This window comes from Pomacea canaliculata, linkage group LG8, assembly GCF_003073045.1.
Source record: "Pomacea canaliculata isolate SZHN2017 linkage group LG8, ASM307304v1, whole genome shotgun sequence".
Classification (NCBI taxonomy): Eukaryota; Metazoa; Mollusca; class Gastropoda; order Architaenioglossa; family Ampullariidae; genus Pomacea; species Pomacea canaliculata.
In genome coordinates this window covers 12,297,714-12,308,209 of record NC_037597.1, presented here as the reverse complement: position 1 = coordinate 12,308,209, position 10,496 = coordinate 12,297,714, and the positions used below count along the sequence as shown (strand labels likewise).

At 37.1% G+C, this 10,496-nt stretch overlaps 2 protein-coding genes across 2 annotated transcripts; one reads left to right on the top strand and one right to left on the bottom strand.

The window, feature by feature from the left end:
* Nucleotides 1-474: 474 nt before the first annotated feature.
* On the bottom strand, nucleotides 475-5,926 carry LOC112571275. Its single transcript, XM_025250165.1, is given in 2 exon segments — nucleotides 475-4,594; nucleotides 4,596-5,926. Coding segments are annotated over 2 exon segments (2,061 nt in total). The 5' UTR covers nucleotides 5,796-5,926; the 3' UTR covers nucleotides 475-3,733.
* A 12-nt stretch (nucleotides 5,927-5,938) lies between these two features.
* On the top strand, nucleotides 5,939-10,454 carry LOC112571276 (mitochondrial ribonuclease P catalytic subunit-like). The gene is made up of 6 exons (XM_025250166.1): nucleotides 5,939-7,081; nucleotides 8,303-8,353; nucleotides 8,549-8,795; nucleotides 9,146-9,285; nucleotides 9,652-9,841; nucleotides 10,279-10,454. The coding sequence occupies exons 1-6, from the start codon at nucleotides 6,069-6,071 to the stop codon at nucleotides 10,414-10,416; spliced, it is 1,779 nt and encodes a 592-aa protein (XP_025105951.1). The 5' UTR covers nucleotides 5,939-6,068; the 3' UTR covers nucleotides 10,417-10,454.
* Nucleotides 10,455-10,496: the final 42 nt, after the last annotated feature.

The following is a 10,496-nucleotide window of genomic DNA, read 5'->3' as shown; positions in this document are numbered from 1 at the left end:
TGTTCACATCCTGTACAGGGTATTTGTCAGCCTTATGTTTTAGATTTTTTACTGTTTGACCTTTATAAACTCTCGGTTAGTGAATCAGTCTTGATCCTGTTTATCTGATGTAACCATTTTTCTTGCATTTGCTCTTTTGGGAATTAGAAGTAAATTATAAGCTTTAAGTGACATTGTTTTTCAGACTTTCTTAGTTAAGAAAAAAAAAAGGTAGGTGGGAAGGGTAATGCTTCTTGTATTCTCCATTTTTAATCCAGTTGCAGAAACTACCACAACTAATTGACATCTTTTTTCACTGGCTTTTCATGCTGGGAGCCAGAAACTGCTGTATTTTGTGTATACTCTCTTCTTTTTATCCTTCCTGAAATGTTCTATAAATAAACTGGTCCTTGTTTTGAAGATTTTAACAATAACTATGTGAACATGACTTAAGCTTTGTTAGTTACAAAATAATAATAAAAAAATGAAGTAGTAAAGTTTTGCATGAATGTTTAATTCCAGTTGGGTAACATATACATCACCACCAAATGATGGTGCAGTATAAAAGGAAAAACACCTAAATCACAAATAAACACAGTGGAAATTTTAAATACTTGAAATTCCACATTTCACAATACATAAATAAATAAATTCAAGCATCACAGCAAACTTGCCAAAAAAAATTTATTGTAGTTTGGGTTTCACAAGATAGAAGTAAGAATAATAAACACAAGCTACTTGTGATCGATACCCATGCTATCACCCTATTCGAGTATTGCTGCCAAGGTAAAGGGTTTTGCATGGTTACTTTTAACCTTCGTTAAAATACAAAAACAACACAAGACTAGAGGTATGCATCATTTTTTGATTCTGATTGCTGCCTCCCATTACTAGAGTTCTAATTTTTCAAATCACAGGACAACATCAACTCTACCCTGTTTAATACACCCAAAGTTTTGGTTGAAGATAAGAGAAATGGAATGGCAAAGCTCCACAAATGCTAATCAAATGTGATACACATGAAGATATAAAAAGTTGGAACTTATTCTAATACTGTTAATTAACTACTAATTGAACATGTAGAAACAGCAAATGATTGCTCCTTAGAAGAAGAATTCAATTTCTCCATGTGGGGGCAAGCTCAATGTACTGTCCATGAAAGACTATAAACAAACCAGCAAACAGATGACACATGACAAACAAAGTGCATGAGTAAAGGCAAAGAACTGAGCAGCGAGCAAAGCAGTACACCTGATTGCAAAGGATATTTCTTAAAGAGGTGGGTTTTGAGGCTGGACTAGCAAGCTTTGAACAAACATAGAATGCCAGTGTTCTCACAAATCCTGCAAGATCACAGCTTAGTGGCAATGTACATACAAGCATTCATGCGCTTGTTGGACAGCTTAAAAAAAAAGCAATACTTTTGTTCCACAAATATGAAGACCATGAAATTGGGTGCCATGGATTGATGTGCATACTTTCTTCAATCTGACTACCTCTCTTATGGCTCTGAGGGTTACCTTTATGAAAGAAAAATGAAGCCTCTCATCCACTACCATGCACATAATTTGGTTTAAACATTATCTTACTAAAGCCCAGTAGTAGAACATTCACACAACATTTACAAATAACTCATATTGCACGTACCTAACAAAGTATTATACTCGGTCAAGCAGAATCTGTATATTCTTTCCAATGGAAGCTATAGGTACAAGTCTCTACATGATGATAGTTCTTTCCTGCAAGTATATCCAAGTAAGCCTATGCAGTTTGTCCTGCAGGACAGGATATTCATTCAAGGACAACAATGTATTTGAAAGCAACTATTTTGTTTTACTTTGGTTTTTCATTTAAAGACACTCTTGAATAGCTTTCAGTTTAGACTTTTAAGTCTGTTATGCCTAACTATTTGGAGACCTGGTGTAAGCTACACTTTGTGAATTTATATCAGAATCCCGACATTTTTTCCATGCTCTTCCCTGTTTTAACTTTTAAACTTTGGCTCTTGGTGGCTGCTCAATATTCATAAAATGATGTTTGTAAGGGCGGGGGTTACAAAAAACTTGTGTGGGTTATTATTGTGAGTACTGCAGCAACGAATGTGGCTTCGAATGGTGGTATAGTCTACTAGTGATAGCCTGGCCTTCTGCAGAACCTACACTGCACCCACCATAAAAGTTCAAAAATTAAAATATTTCCAAAAAAAAAAAAGTATACTGACCAAAATTTCAGGTGTGCACATTTTGTGAGGAGAAATGTTGCCTATTATTACAAAAACTGACTTTAATATCTTCAGGTGAATCTAAAGAGTTGGTACTTTGGCCCAGGCGTGTACAGCTTTAAACTTGTATTTATATAGATGCTGTCTGCGACTTGGAATACAGACCAGTGCAAACAAAAATCCAGTCTACCAGCACTGTTCTCTACACAACCATTCCTGCGCACTTTCCACAATACTATATACATGTGCCTTCATCTGCTTGCCATCACAAAATAGCATGGCACAACAATGGCAACCATGTTTCAGTAACTTGAACGAAAGCCTTGCAAAGCTGAAATCAGATTAAAAAAATTAAAATCACCTGCATGAATGCAGCATACAATATTCACCACAATAAGAGATAAAAAAAAATCTTTTGCTCTTTTCTAAAACTGTATATAAATACTTTAAAAAACTGTAAATGAATCCATATCCTCTTATCCTTCCAAAGCAAATACTGGACAAGGAACAAAAGACCCAGACAGCATCACCCTTCAGGGCAATGGTGTTACTGAAATAAAACACCCAAGGATTATTAAAGGGTCAAAGTTGTTCACAAGCTAAAGATAGCTCTTTGTCATAAAAGGGCAACTGTTTTTAAATTGCTTTTTCACATGGACAAAACTACAATGACCATGCCATCCACGAAAGTCAAGGATGCAACAAACGCAACACTTTCAAAGTACATCTTGATTAAATTAGCGCACATCAGTAGCCTTGACAAATGGAACAAAAACTATCTGCTCAAAATTTGGGAACTTGCAACGATCTTAATCCAATCCATTGAAAATTATCATGAACTCAGGCTAGCCTTTATGTTTAAGAACATGTATAAAATGATTGAGAAATGCTGTTTATAATACTTTTGAAAAATATATAACATGCTTTATAGCAAAACTTCTGAAAAAGCAATACATTTTTATGCAGATGATTGCCTACAAACACACTGACTTCTCTATTACACATAAAAGTTAAAACATTAGGATTGGTGATATCCCCACCCTCCCTGCAAAAAAAAAAAATAAATAAACAAGCTACCAATTTATCTAAAGCATTACACACTGAGTATACAACGGCAGGCAAATGTGAATATTAGAAGGTAATACCAAGAAAATGATTTTGATTAGCAATACACTATGTGTGTAAAGAAATTCACATTCTCCAAAGGCTTATATGCATACATACATGCCTATATATGTTAACAAGTACAATACAGGAATTGCATTAAAAAGTTATTTGTTGATATAATACTAATAACTCTCACGCAGAAATTCTATGAAAAATTAATCAAAACTTAAAATAGCTCATGGCAATAAACCATGATCAATGATAAACTTATAAAGATACATGGTGCTAAAAGTACTAGATATCATCCACAACTCTATACGCTACTGCACTATATGATGAAATTGTATTATAGAGTGCAGCTTAAATATAAGAACATGTGACTTTCATAGTTAACAGCAGAGTTCTCTGAACCATTCTTCCATCACTTTAAAAGTCCAGACCATCAATGTCGTAGTTGAAGTCGTAATCATATATGTCATCATCGTACTCATAATCATCATTGTCAGATTCTTTCACATCACAGCATGAAGCACTGTCATCTGTCTCGCCATCTGAAGGCTGGAGAGTGACATGAAGAGCATTTGCATAGGCTTCATCATACCTGTTGCAAGCAACCAGAGGTTGCAGAACAGATAAAGGTATGTTGCCATGAGCAACAACAGATATATTGTCAATGGGAGGTGGTATGTGTGCCATTGCACAGGGAAATTTTTCTGAAATCTCATACAGTGAAGTCATATAGGGCTGTTGGTTGTTCAACAAATAGATACTGTCTTCTGTTGCTGTGACCAGCTGGTATCCATAGGCATGCCCCTCACTTGTACAGTCTTCTGTACAAGGGGAAGGAATTCTACGAAGGGAAGTAACCCATTTGCCTCGCACCTCATCCAGGATGAATGCTGGTTCTCCAGGTTTGTATACATGAATAGTTTCATCTCGCAAGCACATCACATAGCATCCAGCGAAGTCTTCATAAGAAATTTCTGGTGCGCACACATCCAAAGGAGTGAAGAGTTTAGTTTTTATGTCAAAGACAGAAAAGCCAACTGACTTTTTAACGCAGAATTCTTCAGAAGGTCCTGTGCGATGCCGAAACCAGACAAAGATGTGACGATTGTCACGCGTAACACATCGTGCCAGGCTAATAAAGCGTGAACCAGGAATCTGATAGCAGGAGTATTGGTTGCTGCTCAAGTTGCAGATAAAAAGATGACCTGTTCCTTCTTTGTTGCCCACAACCACCAGCTGGTTACTACACCACACCATGGCAGGGGGAGCGGTTCGAAAAGTTTGTGAGTGTTGTGCGATAGCAAGGGTTGTAATTGTCTATAGTTCGAAAGGAGAACAAAGAGGGCTGCCCTGTAATGAGATCAACAACCAGAATGTTGATCTTTAGCATATCTGTTGGATATGGAAAGCTGTGACATAGGTACATGTACAGACGCGCTTCATGCACAAGAAGATTGCACACTGTCTGACGTACTGGCACATACTGCAGCAAACGATCTCCAGATAAAGGGAAGTGAAACCACTTTTGCAAAGTAAGATTGTAAAGCAGAATTTTCATGAATTTCAGGCCCTGGTTGCAAACCACAGAAAATAAAACTGGGCATTCTGTCTTGTCAGGACTGGTCAGTTCATTACTGATTGCTGGGGTACTATCGATGAGGTTCATGTTGCTGTTAACATTTTTGTCAACCTGAAAAGCTACAACAGCATCTGCTCCTTCGAGAGATCGACGTAACTCTCTGCCCAAGTATGAAGCTTCGTTCGCAAAATCAGAAATCCATGACTTAACACTATCCATCAAGCATGTCTGGTACTGCTGCCGTGATGACTTGTCATGGTCTACCCAATGCTCTACAGCCTTTTTCAATTCTATATAGCTAGTGTGTTGCACCACCGTTGGTATCTGAAGAAGCCGAAGAAGGCAATGGGCTGGTAGATCCAAAACTTCTTCATGGTGAATGAGGTAGTCATGAAAGCGCGATTCAATTATCTGCTGAGCAGCAACTGCCACTTCAGGCATATTGTGGTCATCAGCAAGGAACCTGACACGAAGACAGTTCGTTAAATCCAGATTACCAAAGTCTAACAAAAACTGCTTGCAGTATTCTTTGAGGTCATCCATTAAGAAAAAATCTGAAATTACGATGACATCTACGACGTTATCTGTGGTAATAACAATGGAGCCTGTGTACATGAAGTCTAACACGCGTCCCAACACATCGTCGTTTTCCAGACTCAGAGATGCTGACAGATCCACTTCCCGTGTATTTTTCTCCCGCATGTCGCACGTGAACATGGACAAAAAGTATGGGCTCCACAATGCTATAATAGCCCGATGGGCATGCAGTTTTCTTCCGTTTAATTTGAATTCGACGTCGCAAAGCTCGCCCGTGTCTCTCTGCCGCAACAAGGGACGGATCAAGTAATCGTTTGTGCTCTTCGAGAAGGTCTTTCTCGACGCTTTCATGTAATGCGACATGACGCATTGTGTAAGAACGCCTTTCTTTGTCGTCTCGGTGAACTAGTTTATTATTGCACGATTTTTCTGATCACCAGCTATGTCTTTGTCCCACAAAATTAGTAATGAGGACCATTATAATAAATAGCCCCCAAAACATAGAGTAGCGCCCCTTTGTCCACCGGAAATAGGAGACGAGTTATGGCGTAAGTTGTGAATTAAGTAGAATCTGAAGTAGACTAACCATCTCAGTGTAGTTCTACATATCCATAAATTTATTCCAACAGTGCCATTATGTTATCAGCAATTCTTGGACGTGTCGCTGATAAAGCTGTTCGCAACCAGAGACTTGTGTTGTCAGTGAAATACTTAAGTCTCTCTGTGAAACAGCAGCAACTGACAAAAGTTTCTGACAGGAAAGCGCACCAAAGAGCGGGCAGTGGCAAAGAAACGCATGCAACCAAGAACCGAACAATATTACCCAAAGTCAATAATAGTCACTTAGACGCCTTCAACGTCATTAGTGCTGGTTATTGTGAGGAAGAACAGGAAGCAAATGACAGTAAAGTTTGTGATGATGATGATTATGATGGAAACAAAGACAGAACACATCACATCGCTAAGAGTGCTTCTTTAACAGCTTTCCAAAGAAAGCTGCAAGAAAGCAGGGATTTCACACTTTCCCATAAGGAGTGGAAAGAGTTTCGAAATGAAGCATATGCAGAAAACCCCGCCCTTCAGAAGTCATGGGAGACACTTTGCATGCAGCTTATGAGGCATCATGCGTGCCCACAGTTAGCTACCTCACTAATTGATTACATAAGAAGCGAAGCCTCTCCAAACCTAATAACTCTAGCTCTTTACATAGGTTTGCAAGGAAAGCATGGTGCAGAAGACAAAGAAAGCTTAATTTTTAAAAGTTACTCAGAAATCAATAAAATAACAAATGTATTTGATTCCATGACAGCCAAGTACCTAATTAGTGGTCTTTCTATGACAAGCAAATGGCGTGAAACTCTGGATATCCTGGAAATAGCAAAATTAACAGTCTCACCTGGAAAATCTTATTATAGCCCTATTGTGGCAGCTGCTTTTAGAAACTATGACCAAGATCTAGCATTTAAGCTACTTGACGAGATGGCACAAAAAGGCATGCAGCCTCAGAATTATGTTTTGTTGGAGATATTGCAGGTTTGCAAAGACATTGGTGATAACACACTGCTTGAGAAGTATTTCACTTACATATGGCATTACAACTGGCTTCCATCACAAGAAGATGCCAGAGAACTGGAACTTCATTTTACAGGGTGAGTCATTAATGGGTTTTGCTGAAATATATATGTTATGCTACTGTCAGAAGCATTGATTTTTTTGTTTAAGTTGTTCTCATGCACTGTCTCAAGAGACGAGACAGTGTGTGTCGTGGCTATTTTGCATTTACAAGATGACAACAGCTATTTAAATCTCTCAGATTCTGTCATTAGATTTTTTCTCATACTGTGAAGTCAGTATGTTTGTGTCAGTGTGTATAAATGTAATGAAGTAGCACAGACCTGGGCAAAGGCCGGCCCGCGGGCCGGATCCGGCCCTCCTCCTGTCTCTGACCGGCCCGCCCGCTGACCCGCCCGCCAGTATATATACTATATATACAGTATTGGGTAAAACTGAGTTGACTATATTAGTCCAGCCCTCTAAAACCATCCCACTTTGTCATGTGGCCCCTTGGGAAAATTAATTGCCCACCCCTGAAGTAGCAGCTGTGCTAGCTGCCTAATTGCTATCCATAACAAGTAAAACTCTTTTTATTACCAGCTTTAAACTTCAGGCAGCTTTATGAGTGGTATTTTATTTGATATTGGTAATTTTGTAAAATATGCACGTGCATGGATGCATAATACTGAATGAAAGATGTAATTTTTATGGATAAATATTCATACAAAATCTATTGCTTCATGAAGTTTTTATCACTACATTGTATTGGAATAAGCATCCACTTTAAAAATGCTCTTTCATCAAGTTCTTACTCATAACTACTTACATATATTATATGACTAGCACTAATCCTAAGTTTAATTCAAATTTCTTGATACAAGAGCAGTGCACATAAAGTAGTAGTAGAAAAGTAAGTGTGTGTGTGCATACACACACATGTGTATACCACAAATCAGCTGAATTAAATATAATTTTTAATATTATACCATTGAGTCTATATTTTTCATACAGATTATCTCCAGATGATGCGTTACAGATTATCCAGTCCAGATTTTTATGTTTTACTAGTTGGTTTGTTGTTCCCATGGGACCACACTGCTAGCCTTTTCTTTTAACCAATTTCGACAATACCTACTACTCACATTCATAGTGCTTAGAGCATGACACTGATGTTGTGATAGACTGCCATACAAACATTATTATTTGACTACTCACTTCTGGTGTTGGATAGTGGGCTGTGGATAATTGTGCAGTTATGTTGCAGTGGGTGGGTGACTTTAGTAATGAATCATTACATATTCAATGTTATGTTGCAGATCAGCACAAGAAAAATGGCAGTGTAGATGGACACATATCAATACAGTCAGGTATGGAGGTTGTTTTTTTTGTTTTTTTTTTTTTAAATCTTTTATCATTGTTGGTATTGGAATGATTGAGGATGTTATGGATTAAGACATCACAATAAGTAAGCATGTATTTCTGATTGCTAAAACATTGACGGTAGTGCAACACAGTTATGAATGGAATCAGTAATATTTTTCACTGCATGTTGTCTTGTGCAGAGGAACGTGCATGGCATGTAACCATCAACTAGAGAAAACTGAGCTGCTAGCTGATGACTTTGAAGCACTTCAGAAAACATTTCTAGAAAAAGCATTGGTGGGAAGCAATGTATATCTCAAGTCAAATCCAAAAGAAGTTGGGATATTTGAGGACTTTGTACAGAAGAATGCTCCTTTTGATGTAGTTCTAGATGCTCTTAATATTGCTTTTAAAAGAGGACCTAAAATGTTTTCAAAATCCAGGCAGGTAAATGTTTTAACTATAAATTATTTTTAGTTTATATCTTTAGTTTAATTGCTATAAATTATTTGGTCTAGATGTGCACATGAATTCTTACAGCACAAGCATTTTTATGGATATTTTCTCAAGCCATTCAGTTTCATCCCTATCAACTGGTCCTTTCTCTGAAAGTTTCATCCTTTGAGTTTTATGTTTGTCTGCATTTGCAGAAATGCTTTTTGTATGACTTTTTCCCTCAATGAAGGTGATTTTCATTACTCATGTAGAATAAATTAATGAAGTTCATATTTTAATTGCAAACATAATGAAATGATAAATAACTATACTCCAGAGTTCAATGCTTTAATTTGCTCCAGCTTCGAGATATAGTGAGCTACTTTGCCCAAAAGAAACATATGCGAGTATTGGTGATTGGCCGAGCTCATATGTTGAAGTGGCCTCAAGCTGACATGAGATATATTCAGCATCACAGCAAGGTTTTCCTGACTGAAAACGTGTAAATATTTTTCTGACAAAGTGAATTTTAGCTTATAGTTTATTTGCCAATATGAATCTTTATAGTCTTTCATATATGGTGATATTGGTGGGTCCATATATGCACATGCATAAATTAGACCTTACATTTTCAGCCACTCACCATTGCCCTTGGTCACCTGTCCTGCTCATAGATTAGCAACTCATGTTTATTGGATAGCGATGATGCCTTCTTATAAGCTCATAAACCTTCTTATTTAACACCTTTACTTTTTTTTTATTGTAAACTTGTTTTCTGTCACTTTTAGATGTTCATTCTTTACAGTTAAGAAGTTGATTTTAAAATTAGAATCAGATTCTGAATAAAAAATTTTTTTTTTTTTTTCAGTTCTTCAGACGACCCATTTTGTCTCTATGCCACTCTGGCAAGTGGCAAGAACTGCATGTTTGTATCATCAGACTTCATGCGTGATCACAAGTACAACCTGGACTTACATTTGAAAGAAGTATTTGTTCGCTGGCAGAAGTCACGCCAGATTCTCAATTTCAGCTGCAGTAATAAAGGTGTCTCTGTGAAAGTAAGTATTTTGTATATTTCATACTGTTTTTAAATGTCTGAAAGATGGTTTACACGAATGTGTATAAAAATTAGTAGAAAAGATAATTATGCATTCATTATCCACATCAAATATAGGTGTACAGTTTGATAGTAGGCTTTAATGCAGTGTGCATTAAAAATATCAAGGTTGATAAAAAATGTTGCAAAAACCTGGAAACATTGCCCATTTTCTAACAGCTTAGTGACTTAACAGTAGGTAATGTTTAAGTGAATTACTAGAGGTATAAAATGGGATCCCTTTTGCTTATGTGAACTAACAGTTGTGTATATTCTTGAAATAAGTATATTCCTGAAAACTCTATGCAGGAATAAAAAATTTTTTTTTTTTTAAAGCAACTCACTATTTAAGCCACACATTTGAAAAGTTATAACTGTCTTTCAACTTCTTTGTCCCAGATGCCAAGTATGTATGACTGTGGTCCAGTCAAGGATAACAGAGGCTGGCATCTGCCATATGCTGTTGACAACACCAGTCTAAAGTCAACCAGCCAACCTGTTTTATGCCTTCGATGCTGTGTTCAGAGCCTCCCCTGAATCACCTGACGAATAAAAATAAATCCCCAGACGGAAAAGATGCATTTCTTCTTATTCTTTTTGTTGGTATTTTATTTTAT